The sequence below is a fragment of the Phoenix dactylifera genome, chromosome 16 (genome assembly GCF_009389715.1).
Source record: "Phoenix dactylifera cultivar Barhee BC4 chromosome 16, palm_55x_up_171113_PBpolish2nd_filt_p, whole genome shotgun sequence".
Classification (NCBI taxonomy): Eukaryota; Viridiplantae; Streptophyta; class Magnoliopsida; order Arecales; family Arecaceae; genus Phoenix; species Phoenix dactylifera.
The window spans coordinates 1,812,637-1,838,068 of NC_052407.1; the positions used below are offsets into that span (position 1 = coordinate 1,812,637).

A 25,432-nucleotide genomic window follows, 5' to 3' on the forward strand; every position below is an offset into this window, starting at 1 on the left:
TGGAATTTAGGGGTTGTCTTGTTGGACGTTTTTTTTTTGCAAGGTCACTATTTTTTTATCTATTTTTTCTTCTCCAGTTTCCCTTCACCATGTGGTGTGAAGAGAAGTGCTGGACCTACAAGTGTAAGAAAACCTGTTACATTTCTTTCCTCCACAAACTCGACTCTATCACTCCATCTCTTTTAAAGTGGCTTTGAATGGCTATGTTTGATTCATGTTAAGTGAGAGAGGCGTGTTTTTCCCGTTGTGGATAGCTGACTTTTAACAATGCCGTATATAGAGAATTAATAAACCCATGTTTTATGAAGAGAAGTATATGTTAACATAAGTTTATTGCAAACATGTCTCTGTCTTTATTATTTTGTTAGCTTTATATATATTGTAGATCCATCAAGGCCACTCATGCAACTCATTTAAATACATGTCTATGTTTTATGCTGCTGTCTCATTTAAAGGTCGCTCATACAACTAATGCTGGATTAGGACATTATCAGATATTAACCAATTATTGGAAAGCTTGCTTGATTTGTAAATACTCGATTAGGATAAACTATGTTGTCATTGTGTCCGTTAATGCATGACTCCAACATGAGACTAATATTAACCTTTGATATTTTGACTATTAAATTATGACTTTTCATCTCGCATTCTGGACTCATGCAAGGTATTTATAGTCTCTTTCTTTTCCATTATGTTTGAAAAGAAATTAACCTACGCAATTTTATTTTCTTCAAGATAATGTAAATCTAGCATAGCAAAATTTCTACAATTGCATTTTGTTGCAGGACACTCCTACCAAGATGATTGCTCTTAGCTATACCTTTGTAATAAATTTATGTGCCCAACAAATGGACTTCCCACCTAACTTTAAGCTAGCAAATCAACCTTTTGATAGAGATGCTCAATCAAAAGCCTATAAACTAATATAAAAAATTTAGAACGAAAAGGAATATATATGAAAAAGAAAAAAATTCAATGGATGATCTTCACCTGCATCAACCAACCAAACACCCCCAATCTCAACCTCTCTCATCCTAATCCTCCAACCAAGCAAATTTTCTATTTTAATCTTTTGCATGAAAGATCAGTGTTGAATCACCTACTGCATAGATCTCAAAATATTCTAATCATATCGCTTGTTTATTTTTACAGATCTCAAAAGTGGCCGATGGATGATCCAACGATGGATTTATGTGTAGGAAGGATTCAAAGATACAACCACGATCCCTTCGGGACACCCTCCGCAATTATCCTTTCCCTCGCATGTCGTACACCACATAACCCGTGTCCATCCTCAGGAAAGTATTTAAGCCCAGCCCGGCTTCTAGCCTCTAATCCGTCGAAGTTCGAAGACAAACTCCCATGGCGTCGGTCGCCGCCTCCAAGGGAGCGCTGCTTGCCGACGACGTCCCGTGGAGGGCCTCCCCTGCCGGCTTGAAGCCCGTCCCCAGAATCCACCAGAACCCCGTCCTCCGCCTCCCGCAGAACCCTAACACCTCCTACGCCCTCGCCGTCATGAAGGTAATCCGGACGTTCCCTTCTCCGTTTCTTGGTTTCTCTCTTCGATTCTATCTGATTTGGTGTTCTTGTTCTTGTTCTTAGCGCCCCGATCCAATTGGCGAAGGGGTCGCGATGGAGGCGAAGCTGGAGGCGGCGGGGCCCGACTGCATCGTTCCCGGGCTGGCTACTCCTGTGAAGTTGCTCGGATTGAAGGTTTAACTCTACAAATCCTAAAGTTTCCGTCTTTTGAAGATAGATGTGCGAGTGGATTGTGAAAAATGTGTTCATTAAAAAGAATATGATCGGTCACTGAATTTTATCATTTGGTCACCAAGGAGTTGGGGTTATTGTTAGTCTTGTGATTCTTGAAGCAGTTTTGAAGGAATTGAATTGCTTGAAGGGATTTTGCTTCTTAGTTCCATCCCAGAAAAACAAAACCTTCTATAGGCTCGTAAACTTGTAACTCAAGTGCTACAGTTGGTGGTGGAATTATTGGTATTGGGTGATCTGCAGAACAATTTTTAAGGAATTGAATTGTTTTAATGGTTTTCTCTTATTCTTTTCCATCGCAGGAAAAGAAAATCTTCCGTGTGCTACTAAAATCACAACTCCAGTGCTGTAACTTTAGGATTTTCTGTCCATGGACCTGGTAGATCAATGCTGTTGGACATGAATGCAGGATGACAAGCCATTGGCCTCTTACTCTTTTTGGAGGGTTCTTGGACCCCTTTTTAGTTGCTCGTAGAACAACCATGTTTTTAATGATTGAAAAGGTTTTGAATTTCTTCTGTATTTTGCTTTGTATTGGTGTTTTTAGTGATTCGACTGCATGCAACTTCCAAGAGCAAGCTTTTTTATATGCCATTAGTACTTTGTGTTGTCATTTTTCTTTCTTTGTCCAACATTTTTTTATTTTAGCTCTGTGTATTGATTTATGAGAGTTTTTCATTATTTATGTCTTGATTTGTTCATATTGTAAATTTCCTTTTTGATAACATTCTTGTATAATGTTTCACATAATAAAGAGCACAATTTCCAGATTTGAGAACAGAACATAGAACAGCTGCCACAGACTTATTTTGTCTGTAGGGCCTGTCAAGGTTGTTCTTGTATAATGTATAGTTCTAATTGTTTGGCAAATAGTTTATATGCCTTATGGGTCTGGTATCATTACTTAGAACTTCCCCCTTTCTTGATGCTTCTGAAAAATTTTTCCTTATTCTTGAGCATTCTTAGTGCAGTTCTGGGCAGTACCATTACGTGTTCAACTGTATGCAGGTCTGGCCTATTGAAATTAACTTCAAATTTATGGAACCTGTTGGACGAGAACTGCAGAACATTGGAAAGGTAACTATGCAGTTCAACTATATTTTTCTTGCAATATTATATGATAATAAATGTTTCATGCATATCTTTTTCAGTGCATATCTTGGTCAAATAATATCTACAGTGTAAGGAATAAGATTGGAAAAGAACAAAACATTTAGTAGCTAAATGATTGCAGAGCTCTTTGTTGAATTAGTTACCTCTCAACTTTGTCCATTTCTGTTGACAAGTCAATATTTTCCACCATAAAAAGCATTGTTACTATTCATACTAGTACAAAAGATTTACTAATCATACTAGTAAAGAGGAGTGTGATTAGGTGACATGGACGGGAAGTATTTAAGGTTGTGAATGGGAAAAAATGCATCTTCACTTCATACTTGAATACAATAAGTCTGCTAGACAAAACTAATTCTTGAGGTAGAAGATGTTTTATACTTCTGACAATCTTCTATATGAACTTAAAAACATTCTGCCAAATGGTCAGGTGGTAAAACTTTTGTCTGCCAATACTATGAGCTTTCAAATGTTGATTACTTTGATATACTCATTTCAAGTATGTGCTTCTTATATACATATATGATAACATGAATATTGACTTAAGCATTGTGACTGATATTGGTAGGGAGCCAATGTCTGCCTAATTCGATTGGGCAGTTGACATGCGAATGCCCTTTATATTTAACTGTTAAGCTAATGGAGAATTGGACTACACTTATCTTCTATGATTTGTGTATTCCCTATATTTGCTTGTTGGATGCTGGAAGAGTTGTTGCCTACTAGCATGCAGTGTCAAATAACCCAAATTTTAAGTTAAGGTCTGACCAACCAACTATATACCGGGCAGGATGTTCGCATATATACATATGTATGAATATTATGCATGCATGCATATATGTATGCATGTATATTATCAATCTTTGGGGTGGTAAAAGTGTTGCAAGCAAGGTATGCCGTCTCGGTACTGGGCCTTGTATTGGTGCCACCTTGTTACTGTGTCAGTGCGCCCGATACTGGAGCCGATTTAGCGTACCGAGTGTCGGTACATCCCTGTACTGCATCTTGGTACTGGATCAGTATGGTACGATACGCCCCGTACTGTTTAGTTCGATATGGTATGGTGTTCCTTGGCAGCAAGTGCTATGTAATTCTCCATGAATTAAGAGTCAGGTCATGTCTAAATCCATGAAAACATCTATAGTTAACTATGCTGGGAAAGGGCGTAATTAACACAAAATGAGGTATGTATTATAAACATAATTGATCTGTTAGGATATGAATCCACGGTAATTCTATCTAAATGTCATCAATGTCTTATAAATATGTTCCTAGATTTTCTTATGTACTCGTTAGATATTCAAGTCCACTGTGGTAGAAGTAACAAAAGCATGCAAATTTTTTTGGATTCTTTGGCATTTTGTTAGGACAAGTTCAAGTCTCTCTCTCTCTCTCTCTCTCTATCAAGATTCCTCACATAGAAGTATTTATAGTTTTTGACATATAGTAGTCATATGTATGTTAATACATGTCTAATGCCAGTACCTCAAACTAATCCGGCTAAATTAATTAACCATGCTATCTAAAATGCTCCTTTCTCTCTATCTTGAAATCTAACTTCGTGGAAATGGCATATTGTGTGTTTTCCAACTTGCATTTACATATATTGTTCATCTTAAAAACATATATCATTTGTACTAAATCTATTACATTTGCATTAAAATCTACAACTCCTTCCTGTCTCATGGATTACTAAATCTATGGTCTCTTATCAACAAAGTTTGCCAAACCGGTACTGAGGGTCGTATCGGTTGGCTACCAATTTGGCATGATACCACTATATGTTGTACTGAGTCGAGGTGTAACGGAGATGAAGGATCAGGAGAAAGAGAGGGGAGAGAGGGAGAAAACCCTAACCCTAAGCCTAGAAGGAGGTGAACTAGCGGTATGGAGAGAAGACAAAGGGCAGAGAGGGAGAGGGAGAGGGCGGAGAGGGAGGGAGGAAGAGAGAGAGAGAGAGAGAGAGAGAGAGAGAGAGAGAGAGAGAGAGAGGTGTACAGGGTGTCGACCGTTGGCGATGGCGTCGGCGTACCGGTGGAGCCTCTAGCAACAGCGTGGTAGGGCTTTGAAGCTTCGATTCATGGTGGAAGGAGAGAAAGTGAGAATGAATACATGAAGAGGTCGGGGTTCCTAAGGGATTTTGAAGGCCAAACCATTTTGGTTCTTGGTCAGTTAGGTTTGGTGTAGCCCGAACCACCCAGTTTGGGACAGGTCGTAGAATCCTGCTTACCAATGTTCGTAAGTTCCTTTTTCTCTTCAACTTCTAGTGGAGTGATCCTTTTGTTTAGACTTTTTTGATGTTTGAACTGCGCCGCTACCTGAATAACATCCTAGCTTCATTTTTTATACCTATCTTGAACCAGTGCCAAAACTGTTGCAATGCCATGAATATTACCCTTGGTTCCATTGTTTGCTGATGAACAATTTCTTGCTAAAGAATGTTTCTGTTCTTGTAGATTACAATCTTTTTGGGCAGCTGAATGGTTTTGCCTCCCAATATTCAGTAAGATAGTTTATCAATAAGGACCGAGTGGCTTTCTGATATCCTTTGCTTTATTCTACATCATTCTTTTATTGACATTAGGAATTTCAAGGATTGTTCTGTCTTAGCATGGAACACCTTTTGATTTAGCTGAAATCAAGCAATCATCTTTTTCTTTCTCATTCTCTCAGCTGATATGGTGCAAAGTGCAAAGAAAGTAACCACTTGAGATGCCATGAGGAAAATGCTGAATTCAGGTTCCTATAGCAATGGAAAATGTAACTGCTAGATGCTTCTATCTTGGTGTCACTTTTGGCTTATCTTGCCATTAGATTTAGTTGTGGAATCTTCTGCTTTAGCTGCTTCACCGGTGCTGAAAACTTGTATCTGCCTATGCTCCTATGCCCTTCAATGGTCCAATCTAAATTTCTTAACAGTGCTAAGTTAAGCAGATATGATCTAAGTAGAATTGTAATTTTGTGAATATTTCTTAAAAAATTCTGCTTCTAGTGAAGTACTGGTGCTTCATTGCTTACATTGGAATTTGTTTGGTTGCATGAAAGTACTCTCGAGTCATGCAAGTGATGTTGGTGGTCCAATCCCGAGAGTTTGGACAGATGTAAGTCAAGTGACTCGTAACTCTTATATATTTGCTTCCTACTTTCAAGAATTGGCTTCAGTTAATAGGGAGAAAAGGAAATTCAAATCACCCCTCAAAAATTGATTTTGAAAAGTGGTCCTATTCGGACCTTTTTGACTTATTTAGCCATTGTTGGTGGCTTGTTGCGGACTAATGCATTTCTATCACTTCTGTGAGATAATTCTTCTCATGCTGTACTTTGAAACTTGCTTCCCCTGAAGTTCACTTCAGATATTTATGCATATTCAACCAAATTGGCCCCTCCATGCAACCATAGTCTAAATATTTTCCCATTTGAACATGAGAATAAGATTTCAGGTTTCGCCTGGTTGATATGTACCTCGCATTACTAAGTGAATGACACCATTGGCTAAAGTAGAGGGGCCGCATTTTTTCTGTGTTTCTTCAAGTTTTCACAATAATAACCTACCTTTCTCTCATAGCAATATCCTGCTGCATTAGATATTCAAAACAATAGCCTTCCTTTCCAATTCTTCCTAGGTGTCAAAGCCTGTTGCCATGCCATTTAATTCTCATGAGTTGCTGCTTTTCCTTTACTGTACAACTCATCACATTCAACCTGTTGGGGGAAAAACCCCAAGTCATACCGCCACGGAGGCGCTCGGCTAGAGAACGCCGACCGGAAAGGCGCTCGACTAAAGGACGCCGACCAGAGAGAGTGCCAAGAGGCGCCCAACCAAAATAACCAAGTAGGGATGCTCGGCTAGAAAGAGCCGACCAGAAGACGCCGACCAGAGAAGCGCTCGAACTAGGAAGCGCCGACCAGAGACAAAGCGCCAAATAGAGGCGCTCGGCTAGAAGGTGCTCGCCCAAAGGGCGTCGACCAGAAGTACTAGAAGCAACCCCGCCACAGGGCGCCCCTCTGGGCGACCAGCTCGGCTCGGCAAGGGTGCCGAGCCGATGCCTTAACTAATACTCCTCCCCGCCAAGCTTTCTCGAAAGGTCCGGCGGCTATACACGCGACTCTACTACAACCTGCCACTATCTCCAAGCCATCAAGGCATAAGATCTCCGCAGGTATTCGGCACGACCTGCCATTAATGCATGAGACTCCCTCAAGTCTCCAATGCACTCAGTCATTTAATGAACACGGCTCAAGACGATCTCCGGATCGCTGAACCATCAAAGCGTATGGCTCTCCCTGACCGTCGGTTCATTCGGTAATAAATGCACTTACCATCCACAGACCCCAGGCCCACCACAGCCGGCGGTTCAACCACTCCAACAGGTCCGATCGACCATGACAACTCCCTGGTTCCGGTCTGATTCGGTCCCGTTCTCCACTACGCCATTAATGGGCCAAATCATGCCCAATTATGACGAAAAGAGACAAATTCCCCTGCCACCTCCCAGATAACGTAATCTCCTTCTATAAAAGGAAACCTGGGAGAAGGGAAGGGGGGCCCCCGGACAGAACCCTCCTGGACCAGGTGAAAAGAAGCAAACAGCACAGACACAATGGAGGATATCATCCTCTTCATCTTCTTCATCTTATCCAAATATTCCTGCTGTCTTCTCCATATACTCTCTTCCTTGCTCTCTCCACATATCTGCCCCCTCTGACTTAAGCATCGGAGGGCCGGCGCCGGGGAGCCCGGCCACCGGCTTTTTGCAGGACTTACACCCCTCCAAGAGGACGTCACCAGTCGGCGCGCCGCCGACCACCGTCCCTGCGGCGAAGCTCCTCCTTCCCCAGCTTCGCGGTATCCCCCGGGTCCAATTTCCAGCAACAGTTGGCGCTAGAGGAAGGGCCCGAGTTCGCTGCCATGAAGCTAAGAAGCAAAGGGGCTTCCAACGCCTCTCGACGTCCTCCACCCAGTCCTGAGCATTCCGTCCGGAACTCACCACCTCCGGCTGAGTCAGTTCATCAAGTTCGGCCGGAGCAATTCGATGCCCTGGTGCAACAGGTGCAGGCCTTGGCCACCGCTGTCCAAAGCCTGCAACCCAGGGGCATCCCAACGGCACCGCCTCCTCCGGCTCCAGTCCAACCGGAGCCTCCTGCAAGCGGACTTCCCCTTCGAGGTCAGGACTCTCAAGTCCAGGCCTCCCTCTGGAGAGAGCACCCCGTCAGAGGCCATGGAGGCTGGCCACAACCTTCAGAAGCTGAGTCGGTTCCAGGGCAACCTGCACCCGAGCGAACCGCTGCAGCAATCCTCCAGAACGATGAACTCGACAGGAAGGTCGAGAAGCTGGAGCGCCAAATCCAGGCACTCCATGGCAGGAAATCGGGGCGCGATGGCGACTTTGAGTTTACTACGAAGTCGCCCTTCTCCCCGGAGATTGAAGATGAACCGGTTTCGCTACGGTTCAAGATGCCCCAGGTGGAGCCCTACAACGGCAAGGCTGATCCCCTTGACCACCTGGAGAGTTACCGGGTCTTAATGGCCCTACAAGGAGCCTCGGAGGCCATGATGTGCAAAGCTTTCCCGGCGACACTCCGAGGACCAGCCCGGCTTTGGTTTACCGGGCTGAAGCCGAGTACTGTCTCTTCCTTTGAGCAGCTTGGCAGACAATTTGCTGGCAACTTTGCCGCCAGCCAGCCCCAGCGGCGGACATCCGACTCCCTCCTCGACATTAAACAAAAGGAGGGAGAATCCTTCAAGGAGTACCTGGACCGGTTCACCGCTGCAACATGGGAGGTCCGGGAGCTTGACCAGTCAATCGCCATGTCGGCGTTGAAAACTGGAGCCCGATCCTACAGATTCTTCTTCTCGATTGAGAAGAATTTTCCTGCGGACCTCACCGAAATGTTCGCTCGGGCGCGGAAGTACGCCAAGGCAGAAGAGGCCGTGGCAGTTAGGCGGGGCGGGACCGAGCAGAACCCCAAGAAAAGACGCCGCGAGGAGCGCGGCCAGCCCAGAAGCCCGTCTCCGCGACGAGCTAAGAATCCGTCCCGCCCGAAGAGTCCACCCCGGCTAAGGGGACCGCCACAGCAGAGGTCACCACTCCGCCCGAGGTTCCCACTGCAGGCCCGTGCACCCGAAGGGAGGTATGAAAGATACACTCCCCTCAATGCTCCTCGGGCTGAAATCCTCATGGAGATTGAGAGTCGGGATTGCATCCGGCTCCCACCTCCGAAGCCAGACACCAGAATCCGGCGTGATCTCCGGAAGTATTGCCGTTTCCACCGGGATCACGGCCATGATACCGAGGAGTGTTACCAGCTCCGAAATGAGATCGAAGCACTCATCCGCCGAGGGGTGCTCGATCGGTTTGTGCAAGGCTGGCGTGAAGGAAAGAAGCCAGCCGAAGGAGCAGCACAGCCTGAAGGTTCAAATGCCAACAGGCCCATCGCCGGCGTCATCAACACTATCCGAGGTGGGACCTCGGCTGGAGAAGCCTCAGGGGAAGAAGCCTCCTCGAAGCGCCCGCGCACCTCTGAAGCCATCTCCTTCTCAGAAGATGATCTAGAGGGAGTCGAAACTCCCCATGATGATGCTGTGGTCATCTCCATGGTCATAAACAAATTTGATGTAAAACGCATCTTGGTCGATAATGGAAGCTCGGCGAATGTTTTGTATTTTGGTGCTTATTGTAAAATGAGGATGACAAAAGAACAGCTACGGAGGATGAATGCTCCGTTAGTTGGATTTACTGGGGATTCAGTCCCAGTAGAGGGCGAGATCGACCTTCTGGTCACAGCCGGGCTCGCCCCTCGTGAAAGTACCGTGGGTATGAGCTTCCTTGTAATACGCCTGCCCTCGGTTTACAATGCCATCCTCGGAAGACCAGGACTCAACGCCCTCCGAGCAGTGGTCTCAACTCACCACCTGCTGATGCGATTCCCTACCAGCCAGGGAGTCGGTGAAGTTCGAGGGGACCAAATGGTGGCAAGACGATGCTACCTAGCGACCCACGAGGCAAGACGACCAGCCGAGGTGCCTGCCCCAACGACTGACCAGCCCTCGACTGAAATTATGGAGGCACGGGTCAACCCCCAGAAAGAGCGGGTAGAGCCTGGTGAGTTGTTAATTCAAGTTCCCCTACGAGAGAACTTTTCCGAGCTAACCGTGCAGGTCGGCTCTGGCCTTGGCGAACATGAGAGGAGTCGCCTCGTCAACTTCCTACGGGACAATATGGATGTCTTCGCATGGTCGCCTGCAGACATGCCGGGGTTAGATCCGGAGGTCATGGTCCACCGGCTTCAGGTGAAGCCAACCTGCAAGCCCGTGCGACAAAAGAAGCGAGGCGCCGCCCCTGAACGACAACGAGCAGCAGCCGAGGAGGTCGGCAAGCTCCTTGAAGCCGGCTTCATCCGGGAGATATCCTACCCGGAATGGCTCGCCAATGTGGTCCTCGTCAAGAAAGCCAGTGGGAAGTGGCGTATGTGCGTGGACTATACCGACCTGAATAAAGCCTGCCCGAAGGACAGCTTTCCACTCCCCAGCATCGACCAGCTCGTGGACTCCACCTCGGGTCACGAGCTGCTGGCATTCATGGACGCCTTTTCCGGATACAACCAGATCTGCATGGCGCCGGAAGATGAGGAAAAGACAGCCTTCATCACCGACGGGAGAACCTACTGCTACAAGGTAATGCCATTCGGCTTGAAAAATGCCGGGGCAACTTATCAAAGGCTGGTCAGCCGAATCTTCAAAAACCAAATAGGCCGAAACATGGAGGTCTACGTGGATGACATGCTGGTGAAAAGCAAGGTGGCGCAAGACCACATAGCCGATCTCAATGAAGCATTCTCCACACTCCGAAAGTACCAGATGAAGCTCAATCCAGCTAAATGTGCATTCGGGGTCACCTCCGGCAAATTCCTCGGCTTCATCATTACACAACGAGGAATTGAGGCTAATCCAGAGAAGATCCGAGCCCTCTAAGAGATGACGCCTCCCAGGACGGTCAAAGAGGTACAGCGGCTCACGGGCCGAGTGGCAGCCCTCGGGAGATTCATCTCCCGCTCGGCCGAGCGCTGCCTTCCATTCTTTGCAGCCCTCAAGAAGCCGAAGAACTTTTTGTGGTCGGACGAGTGCCAGCAATCTTTTGAAGAGCTCAAGCACCTACTGGCTTCCCCTCCCCTGCTCATGAAGCCTCAACAGGGTGAGCTCCTCTACTTGTATCTAGCTGTCTCCCCTGTAGCAGTAAGCTCGGTCCTGGTTCGAGAGCAGGGCAAACTCTAGAAGCCAGTATATTATACCAGTCGGGTCTTAAGGGACGCTGAGACCCGATACTCCAAGCTTGAGAAGACCGCCTATGCTTTGGTCATCTCGGCTCGGAGGCTCCGACCCTACTTCAAAGCTCATACAGTGGCTGTGCTGACTGACCAGCCAGTCAAGCAGATCCTGCAGAGATCAGATCGTGCGGGTCGGATCACTAAATGGGCCACTGAGCTCGGAGAATTCGACATCGAGTACCGGTCCAGACCGGCGATCAAAGCACAAGCACTCGCAGACTTTATAGTCGAGTGCACCATACCGGATGAGGTCGAGCCTGAACCTGAGCCACCGGTGGAGCAGACCCCGAGTTTGACATAGACTCTGCATGTCGATGGCTCTTCAAACTCGGGGGGTAGCGGAGCGGGACTTATCCTCACCAGCCCGGAGGGGGTGGTCGCCGAGCAAACCTTGCGCCTCGAATTTCCTGCTTCAAACAACATGGCGGAGTATGAGGCACTTGTCGCCGGGCTTAAGCTAGCCAAAGAGCTAGGAGTGAAGGACTTGAAGGCCTTCAGTGATTCTCAGCTCGTCGTCAACCAAATTGTGGGCGGCTTCGAAGCCAGAGACCCGACCATGCAGAAGTATCTTCAGAAGGTACGGGATCTCGTCTCGACCTTGGAATCCTTTCATATTCAACATGTTGCCAGGTCGGAGAACCTCAGGGCCGACCAGCTATCAAAGCTGGCGTCCTCTCGCATGAGCGAGCTTCCCAAAGAGGCAGTACTGGAATATCTCCAAAAGCCCAGCACAGACGAGCCCGAGCAGACCCTCTGCACCGAGTTCAAGCCAAGCTGGATGGATGAACTCATCAGCTATCTGCAAGACGAAACCCTCCCCGCTGATGAACGAGAGGCTCGCCGAATCAAGCGCCTCGTCACCCGGTACATACTACACGAGGGAAAGCTCTATCGGAGATCCTTCACCTCTCCCCTCCTCAGATGCCTTCGCCCAACGGAAGCTAATTATGCCCTGCGCGAAGTCCACGAAGGGATTTGTGGAAACCATCTGGGAGGGCGAGCATTGGCCCATAAAATTCTGTGCCAAGGATATTATTGGCCGACACTCCAGAAGGATGCTATGGATTTCGTCCAAAGATGCGACCGGTGCCAAAGGAACGCCAATGTTCAGCGCCGGCCCTCGGCTCCTTTGACCTCTATCAGCTCCTCTTGGCCCTTTGCCCAGTGGGGAATTGACATTCTAGGGCCATTTCCACTGGCCACCGGGCAAAGGAAGTTCCTGGTCGTCTCCATCGACTACTTCACAAAGTGGGTAGAAGCCGAGCCCCTCGCCCGGATCACCGAGCAGAAGATGCGGGATTTTGTCTGGAAGTCCATCATTTGCAGATTCGGGCTTCCCCGCATCCTTATCTCTGACAACGGTCGCCAGTTCGACAACATCCATTTCAGAGAGTTCTGCTCCGAGCTTGGCATTGACCACCGCTTCACCTCGGTCGCGCATCCTCAGACAAACGGAGAAACCGAGGTAACAAATCGTACTATCTTGCAGGGTCTCAAAGCCAGGCTCGACAAATCTAAAGGACAATGGGTCGGAGACCTGTACAATGTCCTGTGGGCTTACCGGACCACGTTCCGCGTCCCCACCGGCGAGACCCCCTTCAACCTAACATATGGGACGGAGGCCGTCATTCCACTAGAGATTGGGCTCCCCTCTCCAAGAGTCGAGCACCATGATGCCAGCTCCAACTCTTCGCAGCTCAGAGGCAACCTCGACCTGATCGAGGAAACAAGGGAGGCCGCCCGAGTGTGTATGGCAAGGTACCAGCAAAAGACAGCTCAGTACTACAACGCCAGGGTCAAAGTCAAATCTTTCAGACCAGGGGACCTTGTCCTCAGAAGAGCTGAAGCCTCCCGACCAACTGAGCAAGGGAAGCTGGCCCCGAATTAGGAAGGACCATACCGAGTCACGCGCATCCGCCGACCCGGGACTTATAAGCTAGAGTCCCTAGACGGAACTCCCATCCCGCGGAGTTGGAGCTCTGAAAATCTCCGCGTGTACCACCAGTAGAACCCTAAGGGGTTCCCCATTATTCAACTATTGAATTTCATTCTATGAATTTCATTTCACAATAAACTGATGGTTTGCGAACTTATTCCGAGCTCACCAATTCTCCTGATTATCTCATGGCATCAGGTTTATTCTTCTTCCCTGACCACGGTTGGGATGCCTCGATGCCTCGGGATGGTGGAGTACCTGCGTGGACTCCATGAAGATGTCCGTGAGTTCGTGGTGCGCTTTCCATCAACCAACGAGCTCGGCTCGCGCTCCTACCCCGACCTCGGCCGGGATGCCTCGAGACGTCGAGATGCCCCGGTTTATCGGGATGCCCCGATGCATTTGAGTAGCGGTCCTCTCTGACCGGACGAGCTCGGCTCGTGCTCCATCGACTATCGAGTAGCGGTCCTCTCTGACCGGACGAGCTCGGCTCGTGCTCCATCGGCTATCGAGTAGCGGTCCTCTCTGACCGGACGAGCTCGGCTCGTGCTCCATCGGCTATCGAGTAGCGGTCCTCTCTGACCGGACGAGCTCGGCTCGTGCTCCATCGGCTATTGAGTAGCGGTCCTCTCTGACCGGACGAGCTCGGCTCGCGCTCCTACCCCGACCTCGGCCGGGATGCCTCGAGACGTCGAGATGCCCCGGTTTATCGGGATGCCCCGATGCGTTGGGATGCGGTCTTCATTGACCAAGACGAGCTCGGCTCGCTGTCCGCCGGCTTCAGCCGACGAGCTCGGCTCGTTCTCCATCGCCGGATTTCTCTGCCGACGTCCCCAAAGAACGGACCCCGAGCAGAGGAGCGTCTCCAGTCGCCTCGGCGCAAGGACGCACACGGTACAAGGTACCCATTTATTTAATATTTTTATATTATCTTATCTGCTTTTGGATTTCTCTGCCGACGTCCCCAAAGAACGGACCCCGAGCAGAGGAGCGTCTCCAGTCGCCTCGGCGCAAGGACGCACACGGTACAAGGTACCCATTTATTTAATATTTTTACATTATCTTATCTGCTTTTGGATTTCTCTGCCGACGTCTCCAAAGAACGGACTCCGAGCAGAGGAGCGTCTCCAGTCGCCTCGGCGCAAGGACGCACACGGTACAAGGTACCCATTTATTTAATATTTTTACATTATCTTATCTGCTTTTGGATTTTTCTGCCGACGTCCCCAAAGAACGGACCCCGAGCAGAGGAGCGTCTCCAGTCGCCTCGGCGCAAGGACGCACACGGTACAAGGTACCCATTTATTTAATATTTTTACATTATCTTATCTGCTTTTGGATTTCTCTGCCGACGTCCCCAAAGAACGGACCCCGAGCAGAGGAGCGTCTCCAGTCGCCTCAGCGCAAGGACGCACACGGTACAAGGTACCCATTTATTTAATATTTTTACATTATCTTATTTGCTTTTGGATTTCTCTGCCGACGTCCCCAAAGAACGGACCCCGAGCAGAGGAGCGTCTCCAGTCGCCTCGGCGCAAGGACGCACACGGTACAAGGTACCCATTTATTTAATATTTTTACATTATCTTATCTGCTTTTGGATTTCTCTGCCGACGTCCCCAAAGAACGGACCCCGAGCAGAGGAGCGTCTTTTGTCGCCTCGGCACAGGGACGCTCACGGTACAAGGTACCCATTTATGTTTTTACATTAACGTTTCTACATTATCTATTGTCCTCGGATCTCTGCCGACGTCCTTAAAGAACGGACTCTGAGCAGAAGAGCATTTTCAATCGCCTCGGCGAAAGAATGCTCACGACACCAAACTATTATACTATGGTGAATCCCCGTCACAAGCTGACGAGTATTCAACCCATTTGTTGGAAAAGAATCTGGTCCGCCCCGATAACTCAAGGCTCGGACCCAGAGTTCACTAACTGCGCTAAAATTTAAGTCCTAGAGACCGCCTTAGGGCTCGGTCGAATTCTGGACTAAGCTCGGAAAGACTCTCCGAGCCCAAATCCCTTTGGCATAAGCGTTGTTATGCCGCTGATCAAAAGACTGAGCAATGAAGCTCGGCAAGCTGAACCTAAACCCAAACCCTGTGGCGGGCGAAATTAGAGGCCATAGAGCCCATGTCCTTGGAGCCTAAAATAGATCCGAGCAGAAAAACTTGGGACTATAACAGAATAGTTTCCAAAAATATGTATTCATTTTAAAAAGGCCCGTAGGCTACAAGGATTCGGGCTCGGCCCTTACAAATGTGGGGACCGTCCCGACCTAAAAACAACAAAATTACATTAAGGCTCGAGCTCGACCGCTTCGGCTTCGGCAGTGTCGGGGGCGGCGGGCTCAATAGCCGGGACCTCCTCGGCCTCGACAGCGATAGGAATAGTCTCGGAGGCGACCTCGGCAACTTCGGGGACGGCTCCGGCCGCCTCGGCCAGACCTCCCTGGTCGGCCCCCGGAGTTTCTGCCTCCGCCTCCGCCTCCGGCCTTTCGACTCCTGCTCCCGGTTGGAGCAGGTTTACATCAAAATCCGGGAGGAGCCGCCGCAGCTGGTTGCGGAAATCCCGGAAGCCCTGGATCAGCCCATTCACGCCCTCCTCTGCTAGGAGGTCGCGGAACTCCTCCGACTTGCGAAAGAGCGCCACCGCGCTCTGGGCTTGCTCCCGAGCCTCGAGCTCCCGAGCCTCATGATAGGTGGCCTTCCGCTCGAGGTCCTTTAGCTCCCGCTCGAGCTCTAAGTGGCGAACGCGGGCATTCCCCACCTCCTGCTCACGGGAGGCCAGCGCTTCCTCGGCTTGGGCCAACCGAGCCTCTGCGGCGCGCAGCTCGGACCTCGCCAGTGCATGCGCGCCCTTCTCCTCGTCGAGCTCTGCGGTAAGAGCTCGAACTCCCTCCTCGGATGCTCCAACTTTTTCCTGGAGCACCTGACGTTCGGCCTCGGCGGCTTGGTACTTCGCCTCGGCGGCTAGGTACCTCGCCTGGGCCTCGTCATAACCGCGCTGGCACCTCCGGGCCTTCTCCCGGTATTCTTGGACTAGGTGCATCAGCATCTCCGTCTCGTGCAAATGCTGTAAAAGAGACGAAAAGAAAAATATAAGGCGCCACTAGTAGAAAACTTATACAGATTACACAGGTGGAGAATTTTACTTACCCGGACGGCGTTGCAGCGGGTAATGTCCATGAAAGCATTGTAGCTCATGGACTGCATCGCGGCCCGGTCGGCTGGGAGCAGCGCGACCCGGAATATCTCACGCGCTACTCGAGGGTTTTCGAGGGCTGAATCACCCTCGAATACCGACCAGGTGGGTGCGAGGGGCACCCGTTCCCCCGAGCCTGATGGGCCCGGAAGGTCAGCATCAGCTGACCTGGATGGAGCTGACCCCAAGGCTCCCTGACTGCTCTCCAGCTCGGAGCTAGGGGGTTGGGGTCGAACGAGCGGCTGATTTGACCGCCGCACAACTATAGCGGGGCGTGCAAGCACGGGACCCGCGGAACTCCTCCCCTGGTCGGCAACTGAAGCGTCCTGCCGACCAGGAATCTGCGCTAAAGGCGCTGGGCATGGGGGCGCCACCGAGGCTCCTCTGGAGCCCGAGCCCCCGGAATCTGCGCCCTCCCTCCGACCAGCTTCGGGGCGCGCGGGCTGAGAAGGGCCCGCCTCGGAGTGAGCGGGGCGAGAAGGACCCGCCTCGGCCACCGCTGCCGCCGGGGGCGCTGGGGTCGCCGAGACCTTCTGTTTCTTCCTCGGCTCGGTGGGCTCGCCCGAGAGCTCGGCTGCCCTCTTCTGGAAGCGGGCGTAGAGGACTTCGCTTTTCGTCACCATTTTTGCGATATCTGCAAAGGCGAACAGGATTAGAACATTAGAACAGTAAGGAAATAAAAAGAGACACTGTAACTACCCTTACCGTGGGGACGTGCCGAGCTCAAGCCCACGTTCACTAAAGCGTCCTCACATATGAGGCCGTTCAGTAAGATGCCGTCCCCGAGGCTGCGGATGGCGTCGAGGATCCCCTGCTCACGTGGAGAAAGTCTGGGGGGTTTGTTGATGGACTTGAGCTGAGCCGGTCCCCACCGGGGGTCAAACCCCCAGGACTGTGCAGAACCAAGGAAGAAGAATTTCTCCTTCCAGCCATGAATGGACGAGGGGGCACCATGAAAGAGCGGCCGACCCGCCCGAAGGGCGATGTAAAGCCACTCCCCGTCTCCCGGATTCGACTTAAAGATAAAAAGTTGCCGGAAAACGTTGACAGAGGTCGGAATCCCCTGCAGTAAACACAGTGACAGGAAGCCCATCACTGTCCTCCAGGCATTCGGAGTGAGTTGCGCCGGAACCAACTGGCATACCGTCAGCAACTCATTCACGAAGCCGTGAAGAGAAAATCGGAGGCCGGCCCAGAGTGATTCCAGGTGCACTCCAATCCGGCCTACCGGAGGATCGGTTATCCGATCCTTTCGCCTGGCGGGCTCCAAACGGAACCCCTGAAGAGGGAAAAACCACTCTTCGGTCATTTCGACCTTCAGGATGCTCATGGTGGACTCGACCTCACTGGGAAGAGAACCCATTGCAAAAAAGAAAAAGAAATCAAAAAAGAAGGACGACCTGGGGAAAATGCCGGAGAATGGAACTTCGGACTGAGAGAGGCTGAGAGGAAGAAAGCTAGAAGCAGAAGGCAATAGAAAGAGGACAGAGGGCCAGGGGAGAGTTTAAATAGACCTCCCCAGCGGCCCGGATCAGCGAGAAAAACGCTGTATCCTGTTTAGATGGCGACGCGTGTCGGTCCAAAAGACAGAACGACGCATTTAATTAGGGCTAGCGCTTCGGACGCCGAAGCGCCCCATCGGATCGTGCGGCCCCATCATGAGCCCACGACGCGAGGACGCTTCGCAAAAAGTGTCCCAATAATGAGACTTTTCGGGAAAGAAGAGACGCCGCCTATTAAAGGCACCTCAAAGCGCTCGATAATTCAAAATACGCAATAAATTATGATTTTCGGAATCCGTAATGACCCAACTGAAGCTACTTCCCACGCTCCAACTGTTAGCCAACTGGAACTCGGAAGTCGGGGGGTAGTGTTGGGGGAAAAACCCCAAGTCATACCGCCACGGAGGCGCTCGGCTAGAGAACGCCGACCGGAAAGGCGCTCGACTAAAGGACGCCGACCAGAGAGAGCGCCAAGAGGCGCCCAACCAAAATAACCAAGTAGGGATGCTCGGCTAGAAAGAGCCGACCAGAAGACGCCGACCAGAGAAGCGCTCGAACTAGGAAGCGCCGACCAGAGACAAAGCGCCAAATAGAGGCGCTCGGCTAGAAGGTGCTCGCCCAAAGGGCGTCGACCAGAAGTACTAGAAGCAACCCCGCCACAGGGCGCCCCTCTGGGCGACCAACTCGGCTCGGCACCCTTGCGGAGCCGATGCCTTAACTAATACTCCTCCCCGCCAAGCTTTCTCGAAAGGTCCGGCGGCTATACACGCGACTCTACTACAACCTGCCACTATCTCCAAGCCATCAAGGCATAAGATCTCCGCAGGTATTCGGCACGACCTGCCATTAATGCATGAGACTCCCTCAAGTCTCCAATGCACTCAGTCATTTAATGAACACGGCTCAAGACGATCTCCGGATCGCTGAACCATCAAAGCGTATGGCTCTCCCTGACCGTCGGTTCATTCGGTAATAAATGCACTTACCATCCACAGACCCCAGGCCCACCACAGCCGGCGGTTCAACCACTCCAACAGGTCCGATCGACCATGACAACTCCCTGGTTCTGGTCTGATTCGGTCCCGTTCTCCACTACGCCATTAATGGGCCAAATCATGCCCAATTATGACGAAAAGAGACAAATTCCCCTGCCACCTCCCAGATAACGTAATCCCCTTCTATAAAAGAAAACCTGGGAGAAGGGAAAGGGGGCCCCCGGACAGAACCCTCCTGGACCGGGTGAAAAGAAGCAAACAACACAGACACAATGGAGGATATCATCCTCTTCATCTTCTTCATCTTATCCAAATATTCCTGCTGTCTTCTCCATATACTCTCTTCCTTGCTCTCTCCACATATCTGCCCCCTCTGACTTAAGCATCGGAGGGCCGGCGCCGGGGAGCCCGGCCACCGGCTTTTTGCAGGACTTACACCCCTCCAGGAGGACATCACCAGTCGGCGCGCCGCCGACCACCGTCCCTGCGGCGAAGCTCCTCCTTCCCCGGCTTCGCGGTAGCCCCCGGGTCCAATTTCCAGCAACACAACCCATCCAAATCTTCACTATTCGATCCACTTCTTTTCTTCTCTTTTTGGGAACATGTTTTTGGAAGTCTAGGTATGCTCTCCTTGGGAAGATAATGGCTGAAATCATATTTTGAAGAAATGTCTAAGATTCAATTTCTGCTTTAGAGAAATATCTAAAAAATTACTTTTAATTCTAGTGTAGCATCATACTAGAGGTGTTACATATATTTTTCAGTCCATGGGTAAGCACTAATTACCACTTATTTTTCAAATTTATTTAAATTTGTGCTTAGGTTACCATTGCCATGATTATGCCCAAATTTAAATTAATTGCTATCAAATTGAGATAGCAAGCATGCTACTAATTTCCAGAGTTTTTTTAAACATTATTTACTTATTATTATTATTTAATTAAAAAATATATTTTTAATGTAAAAAGTTATCCGATGAACGAAAAATTTTGATTTTTGTAATACTATGTAGTTATTCTTAAGATCTATAACATATCATGAAATCATGATAGATACAAAATTTTGGAATAATTTTTCCTCATTTTCTTTTTTTTTGTTTCTTTTTTAAGGCTTCAAGGAAAAGATGGGAGAGGGAAGCGAAGGAGGAGATTTACTTGCTTAGAGTTGGATTTTAGATGAAATTTGTGTTGATCGTCCCTTATACATTGTTTTATTGTTTTTGTAGGAAAATGAAAAATTGGTCGTGGGAGGGCTAAGAAGGCACAAGAGATCTTCTTAATGCCTTCTCTCAATTATTAAGGGTGGGATTGGCCTGAAACAATCCGAACACGTTGAATTGAGCAGAACCAGGTGGTTTTGCTCGGTTCGGGTCGATTCATGCCAGGTCGGGTCTTCTCTTGACTTGATAGTGCATCCTACCTAGTTCTGGCCTAGAATGGTTCGAAATGCCTTGAATCGGGCAGTTTAGGGCTGGATGACAATCCTTAGTTGAATACTTAGATGAACTTTTTTCTTTTTCCATGTAGGGAATGTGCATATTCTTTTATTAAATGGCTCAACAAAAGCAAATGAAAATTCTAGAATTAGCTATGTCTGCAGAAAAAAAGATGGCCTGAATCTGCAAGGGTAGAAATCACATGTGCTAATTTGGCAAAACACCTCTGATGTTTTCCCATCTAGGAACCAAGATTGAACCAGGTTTAGTGCGAGAAGACCTGCTTTAGTGGTGCACTATAGACTCAAGGTGCATTTTATTTTATAGCTAGCAGGACCTGTTTCTGATTGGACATGTTTCTTCTTTGATTGATGCTATGTGATTATGGATATGTCTACTTTATGGTTGATATTACATGATTGTGGACATCTTCATCTTATGGCTGATGTTATTAGTTCGATGGATGGTAATATTATGTCATTACATTGTTGACCTTTACATTATACCGATGTTGTTCGGTGGATGATGTTTTACAGCTGTCCTTTATATTTTTTATTATTTTTTGGAAATTGATGTAAATTATGCTTTTTGATACTGAAGTAAGAAAAATATTAATATGTTTTACTAGCCCATCTCCAGTATTTGGCACCTGTTATCCGTTGTTTGCCATGAAATACGCCAGCCATTATGTGTCCACCATTCGCTTTTCAATTAGTTGATCTGTTTGCTTAAACCTTCTATTACTTTATATTATGATTTTTTTTTCCCAGACCAGTTTTGGTGGCTTATAGTATATGGATGACCAATATGGTGTTTTTTGGTAATAATGCAATCTTAATTTTGTTGTGTGCGCTTTCTGCATTATGTTGGTTCTAGATGTAGGAAAAGTTAGGTGAATCATACTTACTAGAATTTAACCGTACAAAGTTTTTTTTTTTCAGGTTTGAAGCACTTAATTGTTCAATTTAGAAACAAATTGTTGCTTCTGTACAAAATTTGCCGAGGATTTTTTGTATTAAAACATCTAAGCTCTAATATCTTATATTTTCTCCGAAAGGAAAAAAAGGGCATGACATCTTTTAGTTGTACTTAATCCAGCTTACTTGTTATTCTTTTATTTTCGTAATTTTGGTAAAGAATCCATTATGGCCATGTAATGTGCAAGGAATTTCCACCACCATACACGCTAATTAATGTGTTTAATGTACTTAATTTGCCTATCTATGTTGGCCCAATACCGTTACTGTTGATTACATGCTCTTTTCTTTTGTAGATGATGGATTCAGCAGTTAACCTAATGAATGCATCATTTCAAGATCGCTAGGCCCAGATGTTGTTTGTACTGGTATCCGAATTCTAGTTCTGGTTAGCCTCATTTTGGGAGTACTGGGTACTGGAGTTGATGCAGAGGAATCAGTTGATAGTACTTGCTATGCGGCTGATTAATGGCTACATCTGTACGCTTGCAATGAAAATGTATGTTAAGCTGCTAATTTTTTCTCATCTTACTGTGCAGAAAACCTGATGGCAACTTTGTGCAGCAAGTTATTGTGCTTTTATTAAATAGTGTTTCGATGGATGACAATGTTCATGCCAATTGTTTCCGTTAAGGACGCAAATGGGTCAGGTTGACCCATGACCCGACCTGACCCAAACCAACCTGCTTAGACTCAATTTAGACTTGATTTATGGACCCATGGGGTTGTATCAGGTTTGAAATTTGGATTTGTTCTACATTTCAGATTGGATCTTGTTTATTAAGTTCTGATTTAACCCAACCTGATCTGATCCGATTGTTATATGGTTCAATTTAGGCTTCTGGCCTATTACTTGACCTGTTGACCCAACACTGTTTACAGTCCACAGTCAATTTGGAGGGGGAGTTGAGCCAATTTACTATTTGCAGTCTATTGAAGTCCCAATTAGAGATTAGTCCTATATAATAGTGGCATCCATTATCAATTAAAATAAATGATAGTCATCATCCCACCAATCTTAGCTTCTTGTTTTAATTTTATTCACATGACATAGGAGATGTTGTGGCAAACTATATAGCTGTGTGATCTTTTTGGATAGGAAATTTGACTTTTAGATTATAGATTGATACTATGATTGACTTAACATTCTATCACTGTTTCAGTTAATTAGATATTTTTAAACATAATAATTCATATAATGTGCAAATAATGCTCAACTTTTGAAATTATTTTTGATTATTTTTAAGATTTATTGGAAAAGAAATCATACTAAATATGTCATAACATGCTTCGAAGGAGATACTAATCTCTTATGATGAAGTTAGGATTATTTATTTATTTATTATTATTTTTTTTTTAAACTTTAGGACTCCATATATATGACTCGGATTCGATCTGGACTTGAATTTTTGGGGTTGGAATTGGATTATATATGGATTCGACCTGAACTGAATGATTTATTGGATTAAAAATTTGAGCCATAAATTTGATCCAATCTTTTATTGAATTCGATTTAGGTCCAATATTAGAACTCGAACAAGAATTCAGGTTTTGTCGAGGTCTCTAATGATGCGATTCGACTTAATCCATTTACGCCCCTAGTCTCCATAAAGTAGCGTAGGATTTGTGTGTGTCTTGTCAATGGATACATCTATATGACTGCAATGAAGAGGCATGTGCATATTTGTTGTCTTACTGTGAAGAGAAGGTGATGAGAACGTTGCATAACTTTTTGCTTTTCTTCCAGAAAGGAATCTACTTTCATTGAAATACCGTCTTGCTGGATGCCAGGTCTCATAGCTGTTTCCACGAACTAGCATAGGATTTGGTACGATGAAATTTTGGTAGTTCACCATTTCAGAAGAGCCTAATTTCGAGCCTTTTGGCAAATTTTGCCGAGTGCATGAAAGATGATTAGTGTCAGACGGCCAAAGAATGTGCTTGCAATTGCAGTCATTTATATAGTTTAACATTGACCCTGTATTGTAAGCATTTTTTTTTTATACCATCCTTTTAGTATCTCAATACAGACATGGTACATGTGTCGCACACCCCGATGTCAAATTTATTCATCAGTATATCTACAAATTACATAAATACTTATATAGGAATATTCGTACATGATCATATGCTTATATATCTTGTTAATGCAACCTTATTGTTGAATCTAAATTCACATGCATAATCTTATTCCTAAATTTAAATTCATATACATAAACATCTCTTTATCATATTTGTATTGTGCGCTGGAACGACTGATATATGAATAGAATAACTTAGCAACCGCGCCTCTTAATCTCTTGTTACCTTATCCAAAAGATGCATGCGTAGATTTGCATATAGATCCAAGATCTATCCGCCCTTCACTTTTTTTTTTCTTTTTCGCAAGTCAAAAAAGACGTCCTATCTCGTATAGCATCCCCTCTTTCCCCCACTGAAAGACGAGAAAGCAACGACAGCACGTAAATGAGGTCGAATTCTAAAAAGTAATGGACGAAAGATCTAAAGCCTCTCGAACGGAAGTTCTCTTCGCTGGCTTTATGGACAAAATTAGGAATACGCCCATCATATCACGTGTACTCGTTGGGAGTCGTCTCTTTTCCCATCCTAGCTCGCTTTGGTTGACGACTGCGTCTCTGTTTTTCCACCATACGAACGTTGGTCCCATGCACACCTCTTTTCTTCTCACACTTGGATGAATCCTTCTGCGACCAAACTCTATTCAAAGTCCTCAATAATGCTTCTAAGCTTAGTCCATATACCACCATTTAAGCCCACTGGTGAAGTGGTCTCCATCCATCCGACGTGTGAGCGTGACTCTTCTTATGGCTCTTGCGGTCAACTGCATTTTAGTCATTTATTATATCATGCATCTGCCCCACCTCGGGGCGCCATCAGCGAAGCTTGATCGAGGTAGCTATGTGGCATTTTAGTCGTTTATTAAATCACCAGCACACAGAGTCTCCGCTTGAAGTTGAAGAGGTTGCAGTGGTGCACTGGTCCAGCCAGCGGTACCACAAAAAGAAAGTGCTGGATTCCATGGCGTTTCTCGTCCATTGTTTGGTGATGGAGGCATGGGTCCTTTTACGCTCTTGTCACAATATGTCCAATATCTCCATGATGCCGTTATAGTGGCGGCCTTTTAAAACGGTTATCTAATACTGTAGACGAAAAAAAATAGACATCATTACATGTCTTACTTTAATAATAAAAACCAACAATATGGGATATTTATTTAGATATTGACATTGAGCAAATCCATGCAAATCTAATCACAAACATCATGATCGGTCGGTGGTCAGCTCCAATAAATCTGTGCTGCACTGTCTCATAGTCCACATAAATCATAAACCGAGTCGGTTCTGATACAACTCAGATACTCATCCAAAATAACTAGTCGAAAAGTATTATTTGAATTTTTTAGTTCTATATAAGTATTCAATATCTATTCAGCCTAAATACAAAAAACTGTTTCAACAGGGTGGTGATTAAACCGTTAAAGTTGCGTGCTATGAAAGTCGTTATATTATTCTAAACCTCGATCGGCTATTCCCTGGTCAAACAAAATCTTGATGGAATCTCGGATCTCATCGTAGAGTTGTGTACGAGATATCGGGTTGGTAGCTAGTGGGACACCCTCATTTTAGAGGAGGCAGAAACCCATTTCCTCCTCTTTTGTTACTTTCTTTGTTAACGAACGGAGCAACTTTCCTCGCCCTCCCTCCCCCGGATGGGATCGGCGGCAAACATTTTTTTAATGAAAATAAAAAAGGATTTTTTGCATGGATACCCTTCTAAATATTGGATTTTGCACGAATATCCTTCCAAAATTGATATTTGCATGTATACCCTCATCCAATACTTGTTTTGCTATTCTACCCTTTTTATTCTTGTTTTTGCATATGTACCCATGCCATCTAACGCCGTTAAAAAATTAATGGTTTCAAATTAAAATGACTAAAATATCCTTAATAGGTAGGCATGCAAATAGAAACATTTATAAGGGTATACAAGCAAATAGAAACTTTACAAGGATATTCATATAATTTTCTATATTTACAAGGGTATATATGCAGAAAAGAATTCTAGTAGATGGAAAAATTTAGATACATCAATTAATATGATAGCCTTCATAATGCTGTATTTATTAGTTAATATCTTATTTCTAGGCCTTG

At 46.7% G+C, this 25,432-nt stretch overlaps 1 protein-coding gene and 1 long non-coding RNA gene across 6 annotated transcripts; one reads left to right on the plus strand and one right to left on the minus strand.

Annotated features, from left to right (window-relative positions):
- Window positions 1-1,286: 1,286 nt before the first annotated feature.
- On the plus strand, window positions 1,287-21,859 carry LOC103710160. Of its 5 annotated transcripts, none has more exons than XR_005515291.1 (4): window positions 1,290-1,521; window positions 1,603-1,713; window positions 2,742-2,847; window positions 21,554-21,859. XR_005515291.1 is itself a non-coding variant. In XM_039134541.1 (4 exons), exons 1-4 carry the CDS (start codon window positions 1,363-1,365, stop codon window positions 5,986-5,988), a joined length of 399 nt encoding a protein of 132 aa, XP_038990469.1. In that variant the 5' UTR covers window positions 1,290-1,362; the 3' UTR covers window positions 5,989-6,472. The 5 variants fall into 5 exon arrangements, 4 of the variants coding, with proteins under 4 accessions (XP_008794000.1, XP_038990469.1, XP_026661652.1 ...); XM_039134541.1 differs by lacking the exon at window positions 21,554-21,859 and adding an exon at window positions 5,929-6,472 and having other exon boundaries at window positions 2,779-2,847; XM_026805851.2 differs by lacking the exon at window positions 21,554-21,859 and adding an exon at window positions 21,222-21,242 and having other exon boundaries at window positions 1,295-1,521; window positions 2,779-2,847.
- LOC120113378 lies at window positions 6,553-21,215 on the minus strand. Its single transcript, XR_005515292.1, has 2 exons — window positions 19,396-21,215; window positions 6,553-6,585 (listed from the first exon to the last, which is right to left on the minus strand). It is a non-coding gene; the product is annotated as an uncharacterized LOC120113378 (long non-coding RNA).
- Window positions 21,860-25,432: the final 3,573 nt, after the last annotated feature.

Coding starts and splice junctions, on each gene's coding strand:
- LOC103710160 (XM_039134541.1), top strand. CDS start 1,363: ATGGCGTCGGTCGCCGCCTCCAAGGGAGCGCTGCTTGCCGACGACGTC. Junction 1,714..2,778: donor TGAAGTTGCTCGGATTGAAG/GTTTAACTCTAC, acceptor AACTGTATGCAG/GTCTGGCCTATTGAAATTAA. Junction 2,848..5,928: donor AACTGCAGAACATTGGAAAG/GTAACTATGCAG, acceptor GTTGCATGAAAG/TACTCTCGAGTCATGCAAGT.